General features: G+C 48.7%; 1 protein-coding gene across 4 annotated transcripts in view; it reads left to right on the forward strand.

Annotated features, from left to right (window-relative positions):
• BICDL1 (BICD family like cargo adaptor 1) overlaps positions 1–27,604 on the forward strand; it is a 104,510-nt gene that overhangs the window by 74,959 nt on the left and 1,947 nt on the right. The window contains exons 3-11 of one of the 4 annotated variants that reach the window (XR_006195357.1): positions 3,522–3,638; positions 6,520–6,666; positions 12,706–12,885; positions 13,485–13,703; positions 14,757–14,900; positions 20,458–20,588; positions 25,100–25,220; positions 25,979–26,087; positions 26,232–26,819. Coding sequence is in view for 3 of the 4 variants with exons in the window: in XM_042910972.1 (XP_042766906.1) it covers positions 3,522–3,638; positions 6,520–6,666; positions 12,706–12,885; positions 13,485–13,703; positions 14,757–14,900; positions 20,458–20,588; positions 25,100–25,220; positions 25,979–26,029 (1,110 nt within the window). In the remaining variant the exon portion in view is untranslated. Of the gene's footprint in view, positions 1–3,521; positions 3,639–6,519; positions 6,667–12,705; positions 12,886–13,484; positions 13,704–14,756; positions 14,901–20,457; positions 20,589–25,099; positions 25,221–25,978; positions 26,821–27,604 lie in introns of those variants that run through there. The other 3 variants (XM_042910972.1, XM_042910971.1, XM_042910973.1) reach the window with 3 other exon arrangements.

Consider the following 27,604-nt stretch of genomic DNA (forward strand, 5'->3'; position numbering starts at 1 on the left):
GAGCTCTTGGGTGACCAGGTGCACTGCCAGTGAGCACTAATGTTTTGAAAGGAATCTTTGTTTTCTGAGCAGTGGGTCTCCACAGCCGGCTTAAGATATTCAACAAACCATGTTGTAAACAGATGTGCTGTCATCCAGGCTTTGTCATCCAGGCTTCCATCTGCAGAGCACGGGTAGAGTAGGCTCAGCATAACTCTTAGGGACCCTCGGATTTTCAGAACAGTAAACGAGCAGTGGCTTCCACTCAAAGACACCAGCTGCGCTAGCCCCTAACAAGGGAGTCAGCCTGTCCCTTGAAGCTTTGAGGTCAGGCGTTGACTTCTCCTCTCTGGCTACCAAAGCCCTACACGGCATCTTCCCCCGACCGGCGCTTCCACCTGGACTGAACATCTGCGGTTTAGTGTAGCCACCTTCATGAATGATCTGAGCTAGATCTTCTGGATAACTTGCTGCAGCTTCTACACGAACACCTGCCGCTTCACCCTGCACTTCTGTGTTATGGAGATGGCTTCTTTCCTTAAGCCCCGTGAACCAACCTCTGCTAGTGCCACACGTTTCTTCTGCGGCTTCCTCACCTCTCTCAGCCTTCACGGAACTGAAGACAGTTCGGGCCTTGCTCTGGATCAGCTTTGGCTTAAGGGAGTGTTGTGCCAGGTTTGTTCTGCCATCCAGACCGCTGAAACTTTCTCCAGATCGGCAATAAGGCCGTTTCTTTCCTTATCATTCGTGTGTTCACTGGAGTAGCACTTGTCATTTCCTTCAAGATCTCTTCCTCCGAATCCACCCCTTGGCTGATGGTTGGTGCAAGAGGCCTAGCTTTTGGCCTTGTTCAGCTTTTGATGTGCCTTCCTGACTACGCTTAATCATTTCTAGCTTTTGATTTAAAGTGAGAGATGTGCAGCTCTTCCTTTTACTTGAGCACTTAAAGGCCACTGTAAGGTTATTAACTGACTTAATGTCAATATAGTTGTATCTCCGGGAATAGGGAAGCCCGGGGAGAGGGAGAGAGATGGGGGAACAGCCAATCGGTGGGGCAGTCAGAACACACTCGACATTTATTAAGTTTGTCCTCTCAAATGGGCACATTTCATGGCACCTCAAAACAGTTACCATAGTACCATCCAGGATCACTGATCATAGATCGCCATAGCAAATACAGTAATACTGAAAAAGTTTGAAATACGTCAAGAGAATTACCAAAATTCTCACACGTGAGACAGGAAGTGAGCAAATGTTGTTGGCAGAATGGCACTGGTAGACTTGCTCAATGCAGGTTGCCACAAACCTCCCATTTGTGAAGAACACAGTGTCTGTAATGAAGTGAAGTGCAGCAAGACAGGGTGTGCTTGCATCCAAGCACACTTGGGGACAAGACAGCCCCACATTTACCATTCTGATCTTGTCACTTACTGAGAGTTTGGCAAGTTCTTTCATTTCCCTGAGTCTGTTCCCTCGTTAGTAAATTGAGCTGGATAACCACTCCTTTGGCTGTGACAATTGAGATAATGCATTGAAAGCATTTAGCACAGTTCTTGGCACATCATAATTACTCAGTACATATTACTAATGTTATTTTTTGTTAAAAAAATTTTTAACATTTATTTATTATTGAAAGAGAGTGTTAGCAGGGGAAGGGCAGAGAGAGAGGGAGACACAGAATCCGAAGTGGGCTCCAGGCTGTGAGCTGTCAGCACAGAGCCTGACACGGGGCTTAAACTCACAAACTGCGAGATCATGACCTTAGCCGAAGTCGGACCCTCAACCAACTAAGCCACCCAGGTGCCCCCTACTAATGTTATTTTTAAGCAAGGATGTCTAACATTGTGTTTCTGAGTGATTAAGAAACTACAACAAGCTGGTGGTGTCCAAAATTAAATTTAGAATAAGTAAAACGAGATGGTTTGCTTTTAGTTTGTGTGTTTTGTAATTGTTGTTTAAAAATTAGAACTATAGGCTGAGATCCTTATATGGCTCTCTAGTCTAAGGGAGCAAGAGTTGAATCTATGGGACCAAAACTAAGATGGACAATTGCTTATACAGCCCTTGAAGATGAAAATAACTATTGAACATGTATCTATTAATATGAGAGCCTCACTGAACAGCTAGCCTACGAAGTCAACATCATTACCATCCCACTTCCTCCAGAAGCCTTTCCTAACCATTTCAACACATGGTGATCACTCCCAAGAACTCATGAAGCCTACTGACCCCATCTGGCCTCAGAAAAGCACTGAGGCAGTTATTTAACCTGTCCCATGGCTCTTCTCTCTACCAGGCAGTGTTCAGGGCTCCCCTCACTGGGAGCTAGGCTGGACTCCCAGGAAAAAGACCAGAGTTCAAGTCTTATCAAGGGAGCATTCTTTCAAAACACTCTCCTGCATGTTCAAGAGAAGGTGCTGACATACTAAATGTCATTGGTGTTCTGTGTTTGAGCATTAGAAAATAAGTGGATTAGGGTTGGAAATAAACGTCTCAGCCAGCACTCCCCTGGAGAATTAAAAGTTGCAAAAGATAGGGATGCCTGGGTGACTCAGTTGGTTAAGTGTCTGACTCTTGATTTTGGCTCAGGTCATGATCTCACGGTTTGTGAGTTCAAGCCCCATGTGGAGCTCTGTGCTTGCAGCTTGGAGCCTGCTTGGGATTCATATTTTCTCTCTGTCTCTGTCTCCCCTCCCTTCCTCCTTCCTTCCCTCTGTCCGTCCCTCCCTCCCTCCCTCTCTCTGTCTCTCCTTCTCTCTCTGTCTCTGTCTCCCCCCTCTCTCTGCTCCCTCTCTCTCCCCTCCTCCCCCCTCTGCTCCTCCCCCACTTGTGCTCGCTCGCTCTCAAAATAAATAAACTTAAAAAAAAAAAGTTGCCAAAGATGTCCTTGAGGAAAGAATGGCAAAAATCTTAACAGACATTGGGGTGCTTGGCTGGCTCAGTTGGTGGAAAATGCAACTCTTGATGTCAGGGTTGTGAGTTCGAGCACCACATTGGGTGTAGAGATTACTTAAACATAAAATCTTAAAAAAAAAAAAAATCTTAACATGTTACAGGGAACTTCAAATAGTGCCTATGTTGAATGGAAATGAGAAATGTAGACAGAGGTGATTCACTTGGGCCTTACTGAGGAAATGGATGAGAGAAATAAAGGAATTTCTAAGGTAGTAGGTATATCTATCTGCCTTATTCTTTCACATAAAACAGAGACTTTTTCTCTATTTAGTAGATGTTTGCTGAACTTCTGTTGTGTACAGAGTGATAATGATGGTACTTAACATTTGAGACCTTGCTGTTTCTTAGGCCTGTTTCCCCTGACAGGCAAAGTGGTCTTTACCAAGATAAACTCCCCCCGTAGTGGAAGTAGAGATGGATGTTTGTCTTGTTCGGGTACTAGGGACTACACGGACCCGCATTTCATCCTATACTCCTTCTAGAGTAGGAAGTTGTAAAGAGATGCTTGGGAAAGGAAAGGCTGAGGTCTTAACAGATTTCCTTTGCACAGCCTCCGAATCCACCCTGAAGGTCTCTTCTGCTTGCAGGCCTCAGAAGTTGAGAGACAGCTCTCCATGCAAGTCCATGCCCTCAGAGAAGACTTTCGGGAGAAAAACTCCTCGACTAACCAGCACATCATCAGGCTTGAAAGCCTTCAGGCTGAGGTGAGTCCGCCTGTGTGGCACTGCTTGGAGATGGAAGTGCTTTTCTCGTTAGGGGCGCTGTACTGGATCTGGTGGATAAGGAGCCCCTGAACTGGGAAATAAAACTTTGTTTTGTCTACAGTCTCTAAAAATATTTAAAAGTCTCTAGAGATGTATCTGTAAGAAACTAAATGGGGAACACTTGATTCATGTTGCACTGGGTTGCCTGTTGTCTGGAAGAATAAGGTTGCTCAGAGTCACTGCTGAGTGTGTTGAAATCACAAATGACCCGCTTTTACTGAACATATTAATCCGTCCACAAACGTCCTTGCCAATCCTAAATAGAAGATGGGGAAGAGGATTTTCCCTTTCTCTATTCCATGTAGGTCCAGTTCAGTCCACCTTATCGGGACCTATTGTAATTCTCACCTATGAGAGTCATAAAGTAGCTACTTCATAGGACTGTTGTGTTTGATGAGTTAATACATGGAAAGCACCTCGTGTGGTACTTAGAATCAAGTAATGTTGTTAAAAGTGTATGAGAGGCCAGAGCATGGCAGTCAGGGTCTATGGCCCTGAGTGGGCCAGAGGGAAAGAAAAAGTAGCACTTAGAGGACAACTCTGTGAGAACCCGGTTGTGGGAGGGGAGAAGAGGGAAGTCGTATCAGCAGCCCAAACAGGGGCTCTTCCCCAGGGCGGCATCCACCTAGTCTGATCTTGAGGGGCCCTAAGCCAGTTGTCTGGACAGCAACCCTTTGGCTAAGGTACACTTGAGGGGACAGTCTAAGGGTCTAGGGCCAGATGAATGTGCACCCCCGCTGTGGTTAAGGAATCCGTCGGTGTGGTCAGGCCCAGAGAAGCCCAGGTGGCTGCTCCCCTGCTTTGGAAATGACCTGAAGATGTTTTTCCTAAAGTCTGTCAATATCTTCTCTTTTCTCCTGCCTATCATTCCCTTCCTTTCTCCCTCCCCTTGGAAATACTACTGGTATTGAGCAGCAGGTTCTTGAAGTAAGTAGCTTGTTCCAGCGGGGTTCGGCATGCCTGTGTGTGACCACTTGTGTGCATGACTTTCTGTCCCACCGCCTTTGCCAAGCTCTGACTCCTTCGAGTTGCCTGTTTTCCTCTCGCCTCTACTCACTATTTCAAGACCCTTGTGACTCAGGGTCATTCCCAGGAACGTTAACTGGCAGATTTGGTCACAAGTTCAGTGCATAGCGTGGGGTGAGGGAGTTGTCATCTAATATCGATGCCTTCATGCAGTACCACTGCTACTTTAAGAAGGCAGCCTATGAAATTGTCCAAGTACATTACTTCATGTAGCTCTGAACTTCTAAAGTTGTTTTTTTTTTTTTAAGGGGCCAGGATTGTATATCACAACTGTATTACCTCATTATTTCACTGACTGGAACTTGAGAAACAAAGATTATCCATGGAAGGAAAATGTAAAGGTTGGAGGGTATTTAAATGAAAATCACCTAGAGTAAGAATTCCCTTCATGTGGGTAATGTGCTTCAGTGTGGGGAATAGTGGCCCCATTCACAAAAAGGACCTGTTCCTTTTGGTCCCTTACCCAGGTGCACACTTGAGAGACAGTATGTCTTTGTTTGGCTAGATACCTGATCTCTCTGGACAAAGGCCACATACTTCATTTCCCCAGGACAGCATCTTATCTGATTGATTGGTGGCCAGGGAAGATCTGTACCCTACGAACAGAATCCTAGTGTGGAGACAGAGAATAGACAAAAAGCAGAAGGAAAGGTGGATTTCAGAGAACCTCAGACGCATCAGACATTCATTTTCAACTCTCCCCAGGAAAGGGTAGGAGGTTGGTTCTCTTAATAGATTGTTCTCCAGGCCAAACTGGAGAGCACAGAGAACATCTTAACCATGTTGGGAGCAAGAAGCTGGTTGAGAGATCAATCCAGCAGGGACCTGATAAATAGGAGGAGCCAGGAGGCCCTGCACAACTTGGGAAGGCTTCTGTAGCCCGTTAGCCCGGGCAGTTTCTCGGGGTGAAGCATTGCCGGCCTTGTGGAGCCCCAGCACACCTACTGAGCCTACACACCTTGAGGCCAGAAGACTTGGCATCTCTTTCCTCTTATCCTTTATTTTCTTACTGACATTGAAGAGACTAGACAGACCTTCCTGAAAGCAGATTTATATCTCTTGAGGCTGGCTGGAGACACAGTGTACAAGCATACCAGTCTGTTTAATAAGAGGAGCGAAATTGCTTCTAGTCACAATTTACTTGCTCGGGCACAACGACACTTTGAGTAAAATCAGTTACTCATTTTGTGTCGTGTCCTGCTCCTTCCCAGGACACAGACTGATGCAGGCACTGCTTTGCCTTCTGTACCCCACCAACTCCCCCATTAATTTGGGGCACCAGGTCTGAGCTGCGACCTCTAGAGCCAGGTCTGTTAGCTGTGGGGGGAAGTACAGAAGAGAGCTGTGAAGTATGAGAATACAGCAGCTCACTGGGCTGTCTCGGGCATTTTCTTGTGCTTATGACTTGAGAAGGAAGAATGGAACCATGGGTTAGGCTCCACTCCCCCAGAAATTGTGGGGTTGAGGTAAAGTCATGGGCAGGCAAGGTGGAGCCCTTCTCTGTCTTATCTGTGGAATTTCCAGAACACTGACCCTTCCCTTCCTCTTCCTGGCATCCCACATTCCAGCTTCCCCAAAGTTCATCTCCCACCCCTTCCCAGACACGTTTCTAGAAGGGAGGGGTTTTCTCTTCATCTTGGGAGTTCACAGCTGTTCTCTCAAAGATGGGGGCACCAGGCCCCTGGGCAGAGCACTTGGAGAGACATAGGCCTTCATGTTTGGGGTCAGTTCCTCCCTTCCTACTCATCAGCCTGGGTGTAACTGCACACCACCCTGTGACTCTCCACCCTTTCAGATCAAAATGCTGTCGGATCGGAAACGGGAGCTAGAGCATCGTCTCAGTGCCACCTTAGAGGAAAACGACCTGCTCCAGGGGACTGTGGAGGAGCTACAGGACCGGGTGCTGATCCTGGAGAGGCAAGGCCATGACAAAGACCTCCAGGTACTGAGGCAGAGAAGCTGTCCTGTAGAACTAGGGCCAGGTGAAAGGGGCACTTAGCTGCCCAGCCAGAAGGAAAGCTGGGAGGCCAGTGCCACTGTGGGGTTCAGGAGAGGGGAAAGCCGAGCTCTCTGTTGGCCCTGTTGGAGTTCTCCTTGAGTGCTCACCAACTTGGCCAGCCTGGCTCTGCTGAAGACAAATGCATTGCTACCCACAGGTTACCCTTCCAATATGTTCTGAGCCACTGGCCTCTGGAGCAGTTTCAGAGAGTTCTTTCTGGACTATTAACATGACTGGAACTTGGGGAGTGTCATTCTGCCTCCTAGGGTTTGTGAAATCTGCTAGAGATTTCAGAGGGAGCCTGTGACTTTCTGTACTTGGCTCTCAATGCTCTCTGCTGCTGCTTTCCCAGACTGATGCATTTAGTTGGCTTGCACTGAGCAGAAATCAAGAAGCTGCCCACTGAACACAGCAAGACTTACATCCTTCTTCCAGCAGTTGCTAGAAAAGGCATAGGCCAACCCCCTTTGTGAGCCTAATTGGCCTCTTTTTTCTTCCTAAAGGAAATTGCTTCATGTTCGTATTTGTCCTTATTTGGGACCTGCCACCAGTCCTCAGCTGAATCCCCAGGCTCACACTTGACAACCCCCTAAACAAAAAAGACAATCGCTGCTGGCCTCTACAGAAATAGAGTGTAACACCTGCTGCGAAGAAAGCTTTGCCACACTGGCCTAGGAGCACCTGGGGCCAGTGGCTAAGAGCATGTTTCTCCCCCTTGGACATCCTCTGAGTGCCAGTGAGTGGGGGGGATGGCGACAGAGTTGTTGGTGTGGAGGCGGTCAGCCAGGTGTGCTGAAGCACCAGGCAGGTCCCTCCCCCAAAGACCAGGCTGTGGCAGACCCCACTGGGCTCGGGGGTCAGCTGGTGAGGAAAGCTCTAGGACATGGGATAAGGAAACATCTTAGGCTGATATCACTTGTTATTGACACCATCAGCTAAGCTGCCGTCTGAGTGATTAACCTCTTCGAGCACAAATGAGCAGTTTATGACCCTCCACGTTTTTTCCCATAAATGTCAATTAGAAAATGGTGCTGGTGAAAGCCTCACAGCCATTTTCAAGATGGAAAGGAGTTTGCTCATCTTCTAAGGTGGATGATGATAATAGTGGTGAACACCTGTATACTTTATAGGGAACAGAGTGCTTTTGCATACATTCTAAAACTGAGGCTTAGGAAAAAGTGAATCATTTACCAAAGTAATCCTTGGTCGAATTAAAAACAGAGCCCCCCACGTCTGCTTCATGTAATTCTCATTGACAGCGTCTAGCACATTCCATGCCTCTGCAGGTCAGTGTTTCACCAGAATTTCTGACCCTGTCAAGCACTCTGCTGAGGAGGGTTGCTGAGGTAGAGTGTGGAGGAGAAGGCAAAGAAACACAGAAGAATGGGGAAGTGACCCCTGCCCAAAGGACACTTTCATTCAGTCTAGCTGGAATTCACAGATGAGAAGTCCGTTATTTCGAATCAAGAACTGGGGACCTCAGGACAGGGAAGAACGGGACCAGCACGCTCCATCTAGTACCTGGCTCGCACAGTGGGCTGTGTGCTGTCCAGCAGCAAGAGCCCCACGTCACACACACTCACGTCCTCAATGTCTGCACATCCACTGTCTTTCCATTGGGCCACTCACCCCATGGCCTATATATCACATCAGGCAGTTCACACTTTGATTTGGAAAATCTGCTTTTATGGGCTGAATTCTTATCTTTCCCACCTTTTTGTGATTTTTTTTCCTTTAGCTCATAGGAGATTCTCCTTAAGCTGCTGCTAATTACCAGTGTTTTCCAGAAAGCCCTTTCTGTTGCTAACATAGCCTGTACTGATACAGAAATAAGAATTCCAGCTCACTCAGATAGTAGTTGAGAGGTCCTAAATCAGACTTGCAAAATATAGAGTTGATGGCTTTGGAATGTATATAATTCCACGATTTTAATCCTTTGTTTCAGATAAAGGACAAAAGGAAGTCTAAGTAGGCAGGGCAACAGGCCTGCACAGCCAGGGTAGCCCCGCTTTAATCTGGTTCACTATCTAGTTGGGGTTCTACTGCCTAACAATGATTTTTTAAACCACTGATTAAATCCAACCGTCTTTTCTTTTTCAGGCTGAGAATAGGGATAAAAATTATTTTTGGAATGCCCAGTAAGTTGAAAAATTGGGCATTTTGCTAAACTCTTAATACCCAGTAAAGTATTCTGTCTGTCCTTCTCTGATTTATACCTACATGGGCATCTTACAGATGTGTGCAGGGACCTTGTCCCAGTGAGTAGGTGGATTTCATCATCGGGAAGCGTAGGCTCCACTCACTGTGGGGTGACCCAGGAGCAGGTGGCCTGCAGTGTAGACCTTGCTCTGACACTTAACATCATACCATCTTCGTTCCCTCAGTGTGAAACAAGAGAGCGCTCCCACTTCTGCCACCTCTGGTGGCATGAGTGTCATAAGCTCAGTGTGCTGTACAACAAGGATTTGGTGTCTTCCTTGTTGATAGATATATATTTAGTGACATCTTTGTTATATAAAGGATGATATTCCTTATTTTAGAGGTTTCTTATATTTAAGCCTCCTCTGATGTGTTGTTTTCTGCATATGTTTCTGGACCAGTTATTGACCAGATAGGGCAGACCTGTCCTGGTCTTTGATTCTCTTGCTGTTATAATTAATTAAGCACCCTCAAGTGCGCATGAGTAATTGAACTAATTTTGTCCAGTGCATAAGAACTTGTTCTTGTCTGTGCTGAACTTCTCCTGCTGAGATGTATGTGGAGTTACCTAGAAAATAATTGTAAAGCATTTTGCCAACTTAGTATGCCATTTGTAATTGTGCCAAATGCTTCTTAGGAATGTCCTTTTTCTTTCTTTTTTTTTTTTTAACCCTAATTTCTTCTTTCTGAGTTTTCTCAATACTGGGGCTGGAGGAGTTCCCACTGGACCAGCAGGTATTGCTGATGCATGGGAACCACGCAGAGCAGACTTGCCAGGGCCTTTTTCACTCTCTTAGCAGCCAGGCACCAGCTCTTCTGAGTTAAGGCTCTTCTGAGTCAAGATACTGGTGCTGTTAGCCAACCACGGTCTGCTCCCAACCAGCAGAGGTGAAGCCCTAGGGCATCTAAAGGATCCGCGTGGATGCTCTGCGAGGCAGCCTCCTCCATTCATGAGAACTGCAGAGCTCTGAGTTGCCACCACTGCTGCTCAGTGTCTGCATCTCTGCAGGAGCCACGGCTTACCTGGCCTGCAATCTGCAACAGACAGGACAGTGTCTGCTCTATTTTTAACGAACGGGGGTGACCCCAGAAATTCTAATGAAAGGATAAATTAGTTACATTTAAATCCCAGGACATTCTTTCCCCATCCCCAACTTCCAAAAAATCTTTTACAAGGGAGGGATGGGCAATCCACAAATACAAGAGCAGGAGACATTGCTCCTGTGCAGGTGTAGTATGCAGACAAGTGCAAACAGATGAAGGTTCTACGGGCAGGGCCTGTGTGTTAAAAGCCAAGTGTAGTGGTGGAGTGCACTAGTAGAGCATGGCATTTAGCAGCCATGGTGGAGTCGTGTCTTACCTCCAGCAAGAGGAACCTCACCGGGTAGCGGTACCCTGCTGGGACTCCACGAGAAAGGGGCCACAGAGTACGCCGAGAGGGGTGAAGTAGCGGCAGCAAGAGAAGGAAGGAGCCCTGGCTGTAAGCCATGAAAACTACATTGCTGTCCTCTCCACCACTGGCATCCCTCTCCTTCTCTGAGCCTTACACGCTGTGTAAGGCTCTTCCCAGGCCTGGGGCTTTACCTGTAAACTGTGAGGTATGACACAGAAAATAGCAGAGACCGCTTTTCTCCTGGGTTTGGGAATTCTTGGTATTTCTACTCACATATTTTTCCAAATCTGATCCCCAGTGTCTTTCCAGACCCTTTCCCCTTCATTTGTTTTTTCATTAAAATACGACATACATACAGCAAAACATAAAAATCCTAAGTGGACAGCCCAGTGAATTTTTACAGATATATACCCCCATGGAGCACCTGCATGGCTCAGTCCGTTGAGCATCCACCTCTGGTTCAAGTCATGATCTCATGGTTCATGAGTTCGAGTCCCACATTGGGCTCATTGCTGTCAGCACAGAGTCCTCTTCTGATCTTCTGTCCCCCTCTCTCTCTGCCTTTCCCCTGCTTGTGCTCTCTCTCTCTCAAAAATAAATCAAACATTAAAATACATACATATATGTATATACATATATATATGTGTGTGTGTATGTATGTGTGTGATATATATATCCCCGTGTAACACCCCCCAGATGAAGATAAAGCCCATTATCTGTATCCTACAGGCCTCCCTCTTGCCCTTCCTGGTCAGTATCTGACACTTGGTCAAAAGCAGACCTCTCTTCCACTTGCATCTCTTGTATCTGGAGGAAGGTTTAGAACTTTCGTACTTGAATTACACATTATATATTGTTTAATGTCAGGCTTTTGCTTGACGTATTATGTCTATGAAATTCATCCACATTATGGCATATGGTAGCAGTGTGTTCTTTTCTCACTGCTGTGTAGTATTCTAGTATGTGACTGTCTCTCTCCGTTCTATATTGGCATTTGGATTGTTTCCCCATTTGTGGCTCTTTAAGATTATTTTATTTTTTCAAATGTTTGTCTATTTTTGAGAGACAAAGAGGTAGAGAGCAAACAGAGGAGGGGCAGAGAGAGAGGGAGACAGAATTCCAAGCTTAACCGACTGAGCCACCCAGGCACCCTGCCCCCGTTTGTGGCTCTGAAGGAAGAAGGCTGCTATAGACCTCTTGTGTGTCTTCTGGGCACATGTACAGCCATTTGTGTTGGGTCTGCACCTAGAAGTGGAACAGCTGGGTCATGGGACAGCTGTGTATTTCACTCAGTAGAAATTGCCCTACAGTTTCTCAGAGTGATTGTATATCTTCACTCCCAACAGCAGTGAAAGTCCTGGGTGTTCCACATCCTCATCAATACTTGGTATCATTATTATTTTGTGGCGGGTTTTTATTTTAGGTATTCTGGTGAGCATCTAATGGTACCTTACTTTGTATGCCTTTATATGTGTGTGTGTTTAGTTTTTTAATATGGGGAATTTCGGACATTCAAAAATAGGATAGTGTGATGATGCCCCAGTGTACCCCACTGCCAGCGATACAAACCAGTGAGCCCCAGTCAGTCCTGCCCCACATTCATTACATCTTCTTGATTCTCTCTCATACTATTTTGAAGTAAATCCGCAAATTTTTATAATTTCATCTGTAAACAAAGACTACCTCTAAATGATAACTTAAAAAAACACAGCCACAGGACTAGTATACCTAAGGGGAAAACAGCAGTATTTTCTTAATTTCAAATACCCAGTGTTCAAATTCGTAACTGCCTCATAAATGTCCCAGTTGCTCCTCACATTTTTTACTTGAATCAAGATGCAAGTTAAAATAGGCCTACACACTACAGTTGGTTGATATGTCTCTCAAGTCTCCTTTTAACCTATAGGTTCCAGACCTTTATCTTTTTTTTCTTAAAATATACATCGTAAAGGGGCGCCTGGGTGGCTCAGTCGGTTAAGCGTCCGACTTCGGCTCAGGTCACGATCTCACAGTCCATGAGTTCAAGCCCCGCATCGGGCTCTGGGCTGACGGCTCAGAGCCTGGAGCCTGCTTCGGATTCTGTGTCTCCCTCTCTCTCTGGCCCTCCCCTGCTCACACTCTGTCTCACTCTCTCTCTTAAAAATAAATATTAAAAAAAATTTTTTTTTAATATACATCGTAAAGAAGCTGAGCTGTTTGTCCTGTAGAATTTCCCAAATCTGGAGTTTACTGCCTGCACACCCCTGATGTAATCTAGCATGTTCTTCTCTCCTCTGTATTTTTCTGTAAATTGGTGGTTGGACCTAGAAGTGTGATCAGGTTTCGGGGCAGTTTTTCTCATTTGTTTGTGGTCGGGGAACCCTCACTACCTTTTGCTGTCTCTTTGAAAGCTGCACCAAAGCCAGCTGGAGCTCCAGGAGGTGCGGCTCTCCTACCGACAGCTGCAGGTGAAGGTGGAGGAGCTCACCGAGGAGAGGAGCCTGCAGAGCTCTGCCGCCACCAGCACGTCCCTCCTGTCCGAGATCGAACAGAGCATGGAGGCTGAGGAACTGGAGCAAGAGAGAGAACAGGTGCTGATGCCCCATCAGTCCAGCACACGAGATTGCCTGGGGACTTCAGGAGCCCGTCAGCCCTCCCTTGTCCAGTTCCTATGGTTCCAGCTCCAGCCTGGCAAGGGTCTGTGGCCCTGCGCCTGTGTGAGCCCAGGCCTGCTGGCTGGAGCTGTCATGAAGCAGGCCCTGACCGGAGCGTGTCCCTGGCTCACTGTTACCCAGTGCCTCTTAGGAAATGCTTGTCGGCTAATCCTCAGCCTCATGCCTCTTGCATTGACTGGGCTCTAGAACATTCATGATCCATCCAGTTGGCTTTTTTTCATTCTCCTCACAACCACTCACTCCCCTAATCATGATTCCCACCACAGTATCCGACTGTATAGAGAAATGGGAGATGGGTAGAGGGCTGGAGAGTTAAGAACTGGGAGTCCGTATAGACGTACTAGGCCCAGCATAAGTATCCATAGTTCTTGGGACAGGTGATTTAAAAAAGAAAAAGTCTTTCTGCCAGAACTAGACTCTTGAGTGTCAGCATGTTGGGTTCCTACGCTAGGACGAGCTGAGTGGGGGCGGTCCTCCCTAGAGCCCATAATCAGGAACAATTCTCTGTGGGGCAGCTGAGACTGCAGCTCTGGGAGGCCTACTGCCAGGTCCGCTATCTCTGCTCACACCTCCGGGGGAACGACAGCGCTGACTCGGCCGTCTCCACGGACTCCTCGATGGACGAGTCTTCGGAAACCTCATCTGCCAAGGACGTGCCAGCCGGCAGCTTGCGCACGGCCCTCAGTGAGCTCAAGAGACTGATACAGAGTATTGTGGATGGCATGGAGCCCACGGTAAGCGGCTGGGCCGAGAAGCTCCCCACCCCACAGGACCCGGCTAGTGGGAGGTTGAAAGCAAGCACAGGGGATGAGGTTAACCCCAGAAGTGGAACCTTAAAGAGTCTGTAGCAACTTTGAGCCCTTACTGTTTGAGAGGTCTGTGTGCTGGTGATCGAGCAGAGGGGCGGCGTCCAGGAATGGAAGTTCCAGAGTGCTCTTCCTGCAGACACTGGTGTATAAGTGGAGTCCTTTTTCCACATGGTTAAATCCAGGCCATGGTGGCCTCCAGTTCAAGGGCTTTCCTTAAAAGTTTTGGATGTAGAAATTTGAATCCCGGTGAAAACTGCAAGTTATTTTTCTGTAGCTCATTGGTCCTCGTGATGGGGTTAGCTGAGAATAGGCAAACTGTCCAGACTGGAAGCCTCTGCTGAAAGGATACAAGGGAGCACGGAACGATGAGAAGATCAGCAAGGGCCTTTTAGAATTCCAGATGTGGCTCCTCTTGTGGAGATGAGGAGTGTTCCTATGGGCTTCCTGGGCAGACTGGCGTTTCTTCCAGCTTCGTGACAGATTTCCATTCACACCCCCGGCTCTCAGGCAGTTGTTTCACTTCGAGTTCCATCCTCCTACAGAATAGTTAACGTCTTTCTACCCATATTACATGAAGTCATGAAAGGGTGGTTGTCCTTACCTGAACATGTCGTGTTGGTGTGTGGAAGGTACTGTACTGTGGAGGCTGGGTCACTGGGGGAAGGGAGAGGTCAGAGGGAGGTGTGCTGTTCATGCGACTTCCCTGAAGCCTGAAACAAAAATAAATGTCTAGCTAATGTTTGCAGATCAAAATTGGGCAAGAGAATCTCTCTCCTCTAACTCTGTCTTCCCTCTTTTGTCTCCTCTTTTCTCTGCCTGTCTCTCCCTCCACTTCTCCACCCCATCTCCTCTATCCTGCTCTCCCCCAAACTGATCCATCCCTCCCGTCTCACTTCCCCCTCTCTCCCACTAACCATCTCACCACACCCGCCCCTGCTCTCACCATCTCTGTGGTTGGTGGCTCTCTTTGGCTGTCAGAGCTCCCGGAGAATTGATGATGACTCCTTAGAAGAACAGATAAGGCAGACCAGTGAGGACTCAAGAGCCCTAAGGGAACTCATGGAGGGAGAGAGGGGTAAACTGAGGCAAAGCCTAGAGGAGCTGCAGCAACTCCACAGTCAGGTGAGCACCCCCATCCTCGGTCCAGTGCAGGGAATGTACCGGTGACCCCTCCCCCACAAGACTCTCTTGAGACCCTTGTGAGTTTCCCTCTCTCACGTCTCAGAAGTGGCTCTGCTCTCACAGATTCTCAGAGGACAGTGACCTGAAGTTGAGGTGAGCTCAAGAGAAGAGCACAGCCCTCTGGTTTAGCCCAAAGTAAAATTGTTAGGGATAAGAATAGCTGACCCTCCATTTCCTCCGGCGACATGCTGCCTTCCACAGAGCCCATATTATCTGGTGGATTCTGACAGTTTAAAGTGCCACAGCTCTCAGGACATTCACGGATGTTTTTCCAGCAGCTTCTGAGCAGGGAAGTTTGCAAACCAAGGAGCAATTGATCTTTGCAGGCCTGTTCTCTCTTTGTAATGCCATCACCTCCGCCAGCCTGTTTTTCAGCTTTAGAAGCACTTACTGCTGCCCTTGCTGTTCCTTTCCTGTTTGATCATGACTTTATCTCTTGAGAATCCTGGAGAAGGGCGTCTGTATTCCGATCTGAAAAGTTTTAAAAGGCTTAGGAGCAACCCCACCCAGAAAGGAGCTTCTAAATTCTATCCTAGGAGGTAAATAAGGCCCTTCCTTTTGACAGGGTTACGTGTAGTGTGCTGTCCCACTTGGGAGGGGGGGCACCAAACAGGTAGCATTTTAAACCCTGCCCCCACCCAGCCTGCCCCCTTCCTCCCTTGTCCAAAGCTGGTGGTCCCTTCCTGCTGCACCTGTTGCTGAGAGATGGAAGGTAAACCTGGCGTTTGTTTCAGTCCGTAGTTATTAAATTTAAAAGACCCTATAGAAATAAACTCTTTTGGGGGGTCATGCCCATTAGATTTCCTAATATAAATCTCTTCGAAGATGTTGGGAGCCCCACCTGCAGCTATTGCTGTACTCTTCTTTCTGGGAGTGACCAGATAGCGAGGACAGAAAGATGCTATGAAAATGGTAGCTCATTTCTGGCCAAGCCCTAAAGAATGGGATTGAGCCGCCAAAGACATTCTCATGCCTAAAACCTGAGTCCCTCAGGCAGTCGTTTGGCCAGGGAGGAGTTCAGACCTAGCACAGGTCTTCACACTGTAAGAATACAAACAGGACAAAGTGGATCTGAAAACTCTTAGGGTTAATAAAAGTTTTGTTTACTTTAAAGCCTATTTAAATTTCTGTGGGGGTGTTCTGCTTATCAGCTCTTTGATATTGCCTGGGTTTTTTTGTTTTGTTGCTTCTCAGAATTACAAAACTAGAAACAGCAGAAGGCATTATTCAGAAGCATAAGCAAGGTGCAGGTTGCTGAGGGTCTGGATGCAACTATTTCCGAACTTATCTCCTCCACCAGGGAATCTTCCTTAAAAGTTCAGCTGATAAGTGGTTTATGCCAGATAACCCATCAAGCAGATAGTTACACTCAGTCCCATGGGGTTAGAATTGGGCCTCTTGAATGGCTCATCTCTCCCCAGAAGCGTAGTCAAAGCAGCAGATCTCTTAGCCAAACCACACCCATCCAAAGCCATCCCATGGAAGCAACACTGACCTCCCGAGGCAGTGGGCGGGATGCAGACTGGATTCCAGAATGCCAGTAGAAATGGTAGCCAGCACAGCGGGCACAACATTCCTCATGCAGTTGGTGGGGCAGCTACCGAGCACGGACCGTGTGCCACTGCTGCACTAGACCCTGACAAACACAGAATGAACAGGACAGCACTCCTGCGCTCCGCAGCCTCTCCTGGAATTGTGAGAAGAGTCAGACCAGCTCTGTACCCTGCCGTGGGGGTGTGGGGGGAGTGGGGGGGGGGATGACGGGGGTGGGAGGGGGGCGTGGAGGCAGAGTCCCAACAAGGTAATGCAAAACCAAAATTCCAGCAGGCAGCTCCTAGACTAGGGTGAGACCTCAGCCAGGGGCTGATCCAGCCTCCCAGCCCACTGCATTCCTACCAGAGAGTATGCTTTTTCCTCCTGGAGACTGGGCCAGAGGTAAAAAATGTGGGACCTGGAAGATGAAGTGATCTGACCCTCAGAAGCCTATCCAATTTTTAAAAGGGAGTCCAGGTTTCATTTAATTCATAATTGTGTTTGAGACCAGAATCCATAACCAGACTGCCCCACACCCTTGCGCCGTGGAGAGCCCCTTCCCCACGGCTTTGCCGGCTCCTGTTTCACCAGGGCTGACTGGGGTCTGGACGGCTGCTGAGAGGCAGGGAGGACCTTCAGAGCAATATAAAAAACAGTTATCTGTGGAGCCCCTCTGCCGATTCTCAAGCCAGTAAACCAGGCTGTGGGAGGTGCAATAAGAAACAGTCCCAGTCCTGTGTTTGGCTCCTTTATAGGGCCTGACAGGAGCGCTGGCCAGTTACTCCAGAAAGGGCATGAAAGCACAGTGGAGCATGTAGTGGGAACACAAGGCCTTCGCTAATGAAATCTTGGTGACCCTCCTCTGTGAAATCTCCCTGTGTTCTCTCTCCTCCATCTTTCTAGCCACTGCCCTATTTCAGACCTTCACTCTTTCACACCCCAGCTTTGGTCGTATTTCCCCCAGCCCACTTAACCTCCACAGGATTTGGATTGATCTTCCTGAAGCACAGCTTGAAATGAAATACCCTTACAAGTTTTGGATTGACTTCCTATCATTAAGTAGTGGGAAGCCTCTAACCCTCATGGCCCCCACAGTCTGGCTGCATTCTGGCCGTTTAGCCTCTTTTCCTGTTGTTTCCATCTCCCCTCCTTTGTTTTAGCAGAATTGAACATGGGCTATGATAGGGCATGGCACACACTCCCTGTGCCTTCCTCACATCTGGGCCTTTTCCCCGGCCCTTTGCCTCTGTCCAGAAGATTCTCCCTGCCACCTGTACATATCAGCCCTACTCAGCCTTCAGGCCTCACTTCCTCCTTCAAACTCTTTTGGTTCCCTCCCTCCTGGAGCCCCCGGCCCTGCTTTCTCATGGTTCTCTCATTCAACAGCTCATCTTCCCAGTCAAACCTTAGACCCCCACGAGGACAAGCTTGAGGTCCGACTTCTCTTTGTCTTTTCCTAAAGCAAATAATTATTGAATGAAGGGGCAAATAAAGCCCTAGATGTAGGACTTCAAGATGTTTTCCTTGATCCTGTTCAATCGTGAGGACACTACCTTATGTGGGAAAAGTGGATTTAGGGGTGGCTATAACCTAAGTCAGTGTATAAACAAGCCAGGTTAGTCCTCATGACGACCATCAGCGAGGAGGTTCGCACTGGTGCAGAGAAGAGGAAGGAGGAGAGCTTACCGCCAGGCACCGAGCTTGGTCCCTGATGTCATTAATCTCATTTGATCCTCACAACAACTTGATGATGGAACTACTTATTTTTACTCCTGCTTTTTATGAACAGTGTGGGCAGCTCAAAGAAGGTAAGTCCCTTGTTGTTTCTGAGGCAGATAGCTGATGGTCCTACCTTAACCAAGTTTTCCAGACCAAAGCAAAAAGCTCTTGTGGACTTTTATCTGGAGCATATTAAATGTTGGCATTTCCTGCCTAGCATGTAGTTTTATCTGTAGCTTACTCAGCTTGTCTGGCCCACAGCCAACCCAAGGCCATGTTAGGGTTTATTTGGTCTGAGGAGGTCTGACTCTCTCTCTGCCAGGTACTTCCCGAGTCTTGAGTTCCTGGCCTACCAGGCTGCAGAACCTGCTAGTATGTAGGGTGAGGCTGGGTTTCTGACCAGCATCCTGTGGACTAGCTGCACCCTATGGCCTCTGCAGGTGCCCCAGCCTGTTCTTCCCCAGGGCTTCTAGCCCTGCTCACCACAACTGTCCCCACCACGAAAGCACAGAGCACCTGGTCCTGATGTTCCTCATCAGGCACCTAAGAGTACCAAATCCATTGCCCACAGTAACAGCGGACTGTCTGGTATGCCTCTTCACTGTTGAGGATCCTCTGATTTCTTCCTGAGTAGCTGATTTCCTCTTCCCTGGTAGCTGGCAAATCTGCCGTCTCAGTCTAGGGAGTCCGAAGCATCTCCAGGGAAGCTTGATCAACTTCAGGCTTGATCCTGGGGCCTTTGCTCAATTTCAGTCTGTCTGAAGATGATTAGGCCTGGGACTGGAGTAGGGGAGTACATTGAAATGGTAGCATCTGTCCCCTTGTGAGAGGGCTAGAGCTATATACATGGATCCTCCCTTCAAAAAATGTCCAAGTACGTGCAGTATTTAACAAGAGGGCGGGGCCAGTCATCCTGACTCCAGTCTGAGCTTACTGACTGGGAAGAAGGGGCTCACCCTTGCATTCATTCAACAAGTATTTACTGAGAGTTCTACCAAGCAGGATGTCCAGTTGCAAACAACAAAAACTCGCTCTGCTTAACTTAAGCAGAGAGAGAGGGAGAGACTATATTGGAATTAGGTCTGATAGCTTATAGACTTGACAGGAAGGCTGGAGAACTGAGCTCCAAAACAGGAAGAAGCCATGGGAAGTGAGGCCACAGAAGGAATCTGCTGTCCATGTAATAATTTTACCCCTGGCCTGTGGCTTTGCCGACACCTCAAGGACTACAGTCCCAGGTGGGCTGTGTGATTGGCAAGTCTAGGTCACACACATATCCATGCCTGTGTACCTAGGAAATGATGTGTCTCTCCTCTTTTGGCTTCCTCAGTGGGGGGTGTATCCCCTGTCTTCCACCAAGACTCATGCAACCAGGAATGTCCCCCAGATAGGAAAGGATTTGGGATGATGACTAGCCAAAAATATGACAACTGTCCACTGCACAAGCAGTTTGGGATCAAGCACTGAACACAGGCTCTGAGATGCACAGATGAATAGGCTGTGCTTCCTGCTACTGCAGAGCTCTCGTGGGTAGGGTAAGCTGTGGTCACTGAGCGAGCCGCCAGGAAGGGCACGGTGCCACCAAAAGATGACTCCCAATGAATAGGCTGTGGGGCCATTCACTGAAGCATAGACCACAGAAAAGGTAGCAGGTTTAAAGTGAAAGATGATGACATCACATAGGTGTCTAAATTCCATCTGGCTTTGACCCGGGGAAGTTGAATGATCAGGCTGCCGCAAGTGCTGTCACAGAAATGGGAGCCAGGGCCCAGGCTTCGGGTCCAGCTGGGGTCCTGTGGATAGCAATGTTTCATGTTGAGTGCAACATGGCTGGAAACAAAACTTGAGTCCCTACCCCCAAAAATTTGTTTCCAAGCCCCGATGCATGTGTGGTCTTCATTAGTTCCCTGGGAGTGCCTTGTGGTGGAAGTGGCGGTGTGTGGTGGGCTGCCTATAAAGGGAATCTGGCATGCTGACTGCCTTCCAGGGCTGAATTTCATCCCCCACGCCCCCCCACCCCACCCGGCCCTGGCCAGTGGGCTCCAGCCTAGCATGCGGCATCCTTTCTCCAGAAGAGATGGGCCTCCCTCAGAGCCAGGGGCCGTGGAAGCTACATGCCCACACCACACACAGGCTCTGCACCTGCCTGGGGCTTCTTGTTCCTTTCTGTCTCTTTGAGGGAAACACTGCAGGCCAGGCCAGCAGCAATGATGTCACCACATCCATCCCTTTGGTCTCCTGTTAGGTGACACTGCTGAGTGTGGAGATGACTGCACTGAAGGAGGAGAGAGACCGACTCAGAGTGACGTCTGAGGACAAGGAACCAAAGGAGCAGCTTCAGAAGGCCATCAGGGACCGGGATGAGGCCATTGCGAAGTGAGTGGGCGTGGTGTGTTTAATTTTACTTGAATCACAAGCAACATGAGTATATGCTCAGTTTTAAAAGTTAAAGCATACAGAAGAATCCAAAAGTGGAAGTGTTTCCCTGCTACCCATCCTCACCCCCAGCGTCTTTCTTCTCCCCAGACAACACTACTGTTGGAAGCTGGGTATATGTTTTTTGCAGATCTTTTTCCTGTACATGTGCAAGTGTAGAGCGATACAGTGGTTTGGGCATTTTTAAGTATCCATGGGCTGATGCTCTACATGGCTTGTGTTTTTTTCCACTTAGATCTTAGTTTTCCAATTTCGTTATATGTGTCTACCTCAACTTCTTTATTTTGAGGGGTGTTGTTTTTATTATGGACATTTTCAAGCATACACAAAAGTAGAAACAAGTAAGATGAATCCCTAACTTCCTGCCTGTTGGTTTCAACCCCAATCAGCAGATGGCCAGTACTGTTTCATCTATATCCCCACCCACTTCGTCCACCACCACCCCCACTGGACTGTATGAAAGCACATCACAAGATACTTTAGCATCTCATCCATAAACACTTCCGTGTGGATCTCCACCAGAAAAAGACTTTCTGGGGCGTCTGGGTGGCTCAGTCGGTTGAATGTCCGACTCTGGATTTTGGTTCAGGTCATGATCTCACACTGGGCATGGGGCCCGCTTGGGATTCTCTCCTTCTCCCTCTCCCCTTTCCCTGCCGGTGTGCACTCATGTTCTGTCTGTCTCTTTCTCTCTCTCTCTCTCTCTCACTCACTCACTCACTCAAGAAAAAGACTTTCTGTAAAACACACAACCACAGTACAGTTGTCACACTTGAAAAAAACGTATCATTTGTCTCCTAGAGCTTTTCTGCATTCTGAGTTTGATGCATTCTCCGACTGCATTTCCAGTAAACTGGTCATATTTTATTCATGTTTTGGGTTTTCTTTAGCAGGGAAGAAATGCATTCTCTTACATTCAAAAGATTTGGAAGTGCATTGGCAAAAAAACATATTTGCATATTCCCCATTCCCCTTTAAATTATTTGTTATCATGCATTCAGTCTATCCTAGTTACTGAGTGTACAGAGATAAAAGGTACTAAAAATGTGTCTGCTTATGGAGCCCTTTGCAACACATTTTGCCCTCTGTGTCACTTTAGTGTTTACAGAACACCTTCATCCTTTAACCCCCAGCCACAGCAAAGAATAGACATTTTTAATGCCCATTTTTACAGATGAGGAAACTGAGACACTGTCCCCAAGACCACAGCCAGTGGTGATCCCTGGCCTCCTGACTCCTGTCCCCACACCTTTTCCCCTTACCACCCAGGCTACTTGTCAGGAAACTAAAAAGAGGTCATTTGAAACAAATTGTAAGTAGATACTGTATGCCTTTTTAAAAAGTAGAAGGTAATTTCTGACTTTAAAATTGTAACTTCCCCACACCTTTCCCCTTCCACACACATTTGTCCCCTTCCTTCTGTTCTCTTCAATCATTTCATCAGCTCCATTAGTTTTACTTTTTCTATCTGGCCAGGACCTTATGTCAGACTGCTCGACAACTTCCAGTCCATTTAGGAGGTATGTTCCGCGAGGCTCCCAAACAAACCTGTGCATCTTTGCCACTGTATTGTGAATACTTGATTTATTAGTGAATACTTGAATAGCAGTGTAATAATTTGGAGTGGGAGCATACTTTTATGATAACAAAGGGTGAAATTGTGTCATACAGTTCGGGAATAAAATGGTAAAATTAAGGTGCTAATTGTGGAAGCCTCTATTGGGAATAAAAGGCAGAACGACGTTAGAAATAGAGAATGGCTGGTCACCTTCTCTCAGCTGGACAAGCAGAAGAGAGCTGAACATCAAGCTCTGACCATATTCTGCCATCAGCATGGGAGGTGGGCGATCCAACCCGAGAAAGTACCAGGGCACAGGAGAGAAGACAGAACAGGAGTTATCCAGTCCCCTTCCCTTAGTAAGTGGAACCCAGCTCTGACATCTGGGTGACTGAGGAAGCCAGCAAGTCTCCACAAAACCTTGAAATGAATGTCTTCGTCTTTTGTCAGAGGAGGCCCAGTGAACCTCCTGGCATCTGACCAACGGAGCTGATTTGCAGATTGTCCTTGCTGAGTAGGGAGAACTCTGCAGTGAGGCCCCTGCCCTTCATGGACCCTATATATTAGGCTGGCCCTTAGGGAAGGTGTTAGTTAGATCACTCCAGTAGGATAGCTTTTTTTCTATCCGTTAGAAATTAAACTCTTAGTATACAGAATTGACACAACAGACCTAAGGAATCATTTAAATGTGGGGAGTGGCCTATACTTTGTATAGGACCTTAGGAGTTTTACAAGATGTTTTCATTTACATCATCTCTGATTCTGCATCCTGACCACTTTAGAATCACCTGGGGAACACCGTGGATGCCAGGGCCCTCTCCAGAACATTTCAATCTGAATCGCCTAGTTTGGGGCTGCTTGTTAAAAGTGCCCCCCAACCCCCACCCCATGATTCTAGTGTGTAGTCAGAGGAGTGAGAACCCCCAAGAAAAATAACTTCCCTCTCTTCACCAGCTACAAAAACCTTATTAAGGTGTTCTTTATCCCACACGGTAGATGAGTTTCAGAAAAGTTAAGTAATGATTTTATCTCCTTGCAGGTAAATGGCCCTCACTAAAAACAAAAATGTGGGGCTGGCAGCCTAACAAAAACAAAAAAAAAGTCAGTTACTAGTGGTTTCATTTAAATAAGGAATTCTAGCCGTTTGAGGCATTGCTTTTTAAAATTCTGATGAACATATTGATGAGCGGCCTCTGCAGCTTAGCTCTCCTGCTCTGGGGTGTCTCGTGAATGATAAACACCAAGATTCTCTAGTGACCAAATGTTCTCTAGAGTGCAGTCCGAGGCTGGAATGCAGAGGTCAGCAAGACTGGCCTTGTTTCCGGGGTTTTCTGGAAGGAAGGGTCCCTGCTGTGTGCCCCTTGGTCCGCACATTCTGGGGTGTCCAGGCTTCTCGTGGCGCCACCTGCTGGCAGATGCCCTGCCACTCTTGAGGCTGCAGCTGTCTCCGGTGCGAGGGGGGGTGGGGTGGGGGGAGGCAGGCGTCCATGGCAACCCGTGCCACGCAAGGATTTCCGCTGTTTACCGCCAGCCAATGGCAGCGGGCATGACAGGGCTCCCTGAGACGTCTGAGACCTGAGACGCCGGCCCTCATTGGACGTCCTCAGCTCCTGGCCCCTCAGCCGCAGTGCGGTGGGCGGACTGGGGTGTTGCAAGCCTTCTGGACCGGCTTTCCTGGGAAAGGCGGACGGGGCGCCGTTCTGCGGCCATGAGGTGTCTGGGGAGGTGACTGGACGGGTAGATTTGTGGCCAGAGAGGAAGTACTGGTCATGGCGGCGGCCCCGAGAGCTTTACCCCCACCTACCCTACCTCCCAACCACGCTTCCCTTGGTGCAGCCCCTGTCCGAGGCCCCAGCAAGGAGGCCTCTATAGGCAGGTCCTGTAGCTGTCCTTGGGACGGGCACCTGGGTCGCTGGCCCTGTGCATGGAGGCATTTTTGCATTGCCATTGGGAATGCAAAAGGTAGCAGTTGATAATGGGGGCTAAATAATGTCCAGTTTGGCAGGTGGGCAACCTGTGTTCCTTGGCAGAAGCTGTTCAGTTAGTGTCTTATATTTTTTAGTCCCATTCCCCCAGCCCTGAAAAAATTTAATTTTGTTTTGCGTTGAACAACTATGATTTAAGAATGTTGGAAAAGGCAAACAGAGTAATATGTGAAACATACTAAACTATGAAAATACAAAATGCAAAAGTATGTAGGATCCCATCAACGATCATCCAGAGATAGCCAAATAGACTTTTTTTTTTTTTTTTTTGTATGACCTTTTTTTCTTTTACAAAGCCAGTATCCTGTTAGACCTTGTCTTGTGCTTTTCTCCAACTCAGCAAAACGTCGTATTTCCCCACTGTTTGAATATTCACTGTCGTGGTTGGTTGTGATGACTGTGTTCTACCATATAATTGTTCTGCCAACAATTGTTGGCAACTATGATTAGCTAGGCTGTAGTCACCACCACTATGTGGCTACTTTGGCACATGTGTGGCCTCTTTAGGATAGATCCCTTGGGCCGGGGGCATTGCTAGTGAAAAGGAGGGGCCAAGAGGATAAGGGCCTTATCTCTCATGGGGACTGGCCTTTTTGGGGAGGGATTAGCAACTTCATAGTACTGTGTGAGGCCTTTGATCTCCTCTGGGTTCCAGTCTTCCTCAGTATCCTCCTCTCAAAACTGCTCTTCATCCATGAGATGGGGAGGCAGGGGCTCCCTTCACCCATAGGTCGTCAAAACAGTTGAGAAAAGGGATATGAACCCGTGCTGTGAACTTTCCGGCTTTCTACAAATAACATCCTGGTTACTGTCACAGCTCCTATTTGTTGCGAGTTTAAGGTCGGAGTCTGTCTCCTCGTCCTGTGGACCCCAGGTACCCACGTTCATCCTGGCTTGTCTGTTTTCAGGAAGAATGCTGTGGAGCTGGAACTTGCCAAGTGCAAGATGGACATGATGTCACTGAACAGCCAGTTGCTGGATGCCATTCAGCAGAAACTGAACCTCTCACAGCAGCTTGAGGCGTGGCAGGTAAAGAGCCCTGAGTCCCTGGGGTGAGTGAAAACAGGGCTTGGGGGAAGGGGGGGGTGGGAGGGAGTCTTCAAACCCAAGCAGCGCGTGAGGAGAGTTTGTTACTAGAGGGTCCCGTGCATGTGGGTGAGTCTCCAGGGAGGAATGCCTGAGGATGCTTCCAGAGCGGTGGGGCAGGGGCTTCCTTCAGCTGGTCATCCCAGTTTTGTTTAAATTAGCTGGAAAGAAGTAGCTGTTAACACAGAGGGCCCAGGAAGCCCTATTTGGTGGAACCGAAATTCACAACTGGATGTAGTTCGTCAGCTGCTGCCCTTCCTTTTCTCGAAGGCCAGCTTCATTTTGCCAGAGAGCACTATCCTGGGGGAAAGGGGTCTTTGGGTCATCTCCAGGACCACCATGTTCAGAGTCCCGTCCGCCTGCTCTGCCCCAGCCCCAGCACAGCTCCCCTCTGGGCCAGGGCTGTCCTTGCTCTTTGTTAATGAGGTTCGAGTGGTACGATTTCAGGATATGGGTGTATCTATTCGTGTTTCTCCCCCAAGAAATCCTCAGGAGGCCAGGAAAGAGCCCACCACCCCCACCCCCGGCTGGGGGACGGGTTAGCAGTGACCATTCCCCCGAGGGCCCTGCGGGGCTGGCTGCAGGAGCACAGCCCCCTTCCCCAGAGACATGGTCCCTGACCCCTCAGCCTCTCGCTCACGAGCAGCTGGCCGTCCCCTGGCTTACGGCCCCTGTTCTTCTCTCTTCTCTCCCGGCTACAGTTTGCTTCCTCAGGGCTTTTTACTATCTGGCTCCTTTGGTTTCTGATCTAGTGGCCTTTCTCAGTTCCCGTATCAACAGCTTTAGTTGTACACCCCTCCTGCCTTTGAGGTGAGATCGACCCCCCGTCCCACCCACCCCAACCCCGCTGCCATCACAGTCCCGCCCCTGCCGCCTTCCTGTGTGTGGCCCACCGTGTTGTGTGTGCCAGCGTCCGGCGTCATCTCATGCCGTGTGCCATGCCGTCATTTGCAGCTCTCCTCCCATCACCGCGTCCAGTGAACATGCAGCTCGTAGGCCAGGACCACCGGGCCGGCCCCTTTTTGACTGGCTAAGCCCTGATTTCTTGGTGCTCCCTCCTCATAAATGGGCTGTTTTGCCCACACAAGTACTGGAAGGGGTGGAATTATAAGCGGTTCATGCATGCGTCTGTACGAAGTTCTAAAGGGATGCATTTCGTGGGATTACACAGTATAAAAAATGCAATTTGCAATTGCCAGAAAAAGCATTGGCACCTCAAAGGGTTTCTGTTTGGAGGACCCTGTAACATTCCCAACGTACGTAACAGATTTTACTGAGCATGTCCTAAGTGCCGGGCACTGGGCCCAAGATTCGGCAGGGGGACCTCAGGCAGAGAGCATGCCCCCTATTTCTGTGAGGAGGAGAGGCGCTGGAAGAAGTTGAGTGTGAAGAAAGAGGAGAGGAAAGTGGGAGAGCAGGACACGGACAAGGGTAGGGAGCAGGACGTCCACCCTTGCTGCTACCCGGGGCCGGGGTCAGGAAAGTCCCTTTGTTTCACACCGAAACCTGCAGAGAAGTTAGTGTGACACCACGTGGTGACAGCGTGGGTGTGAGTGCAGGAGGTGATGGACAAGGTGGGGGGGGGGGGGGGCGCCAGCCCCGCTTCTGCCCGGGCCCTCACTGTCCTGCGCTCCGGCAGGACACGAGCCCGCTGACTCGCCCCGAGGCGTCCCGGAGCCCACTGGGTTTAGGGGTGAAGAGATCAGGCAAACACTTGTTACGTTCCTGCTGATGTTCACTAGACAGGGCTGTTTGTTTCTAAGCCAGTAGTTTTCATACTTTGTCGGTGGCAGAATGCTTGGTCAAGTGGAATCTTGTGCAGAATCGGAATCTAATAACTAGAATGGAGAGAGGGTGGAGCTGCTCTGCCCAAAAGCCCCTGGGGGGCGGGGCGGGGCGGGTAACAGATGCTCTAGATGCTGTGCTGTAAGGCGGCCGAGGTGAGGGGGGCATTTTCTAGGCAACTTTACCAAACCGGGGAAGGGTGCCGCCCCAGTGAAGAAGCCAAAGATCTGGGCCTAAGCTGGAGCAGGGCGGGCAGTGAAGATAGTGATGCCCGCGGCCTGTGCCACACCTGTGCTGAGCCATGCCAGCGGAGGGCAGCCGCGTGGGGTCGCTAGTGGGGACGGCGGCACCTGGGAGCCTGTGTCCTTGCCGCGTGGGGCTGCCAGTGGCATCTAGGCACCAGTGGTGCGAGCTGGTGTAACCTGAAGGGGGCAAAGGGACAAGAGAAGCCCCCTGAGGCTGACCCTTTGGACTGGAGAGCTGGCGGGCGACATGATGCTAGGGCCTCTCGGGAGGGGTGCCGGAGAGAGACACCCAGCCCC

This window comes from Panthera leo, chromosome D3 (assembly GCF_018350215.1).
Source record: "Panthera leo isolate Ple1 chromosome D3, P.leo_Ple1_pat1.1, whole genome shotgun sequence".
NCBI classification, from domain to species: Eukaryota; Metazoa; Chordata; class Mammalia; order Carnivora; family Felidae; genus Panthera; species Panthera leo.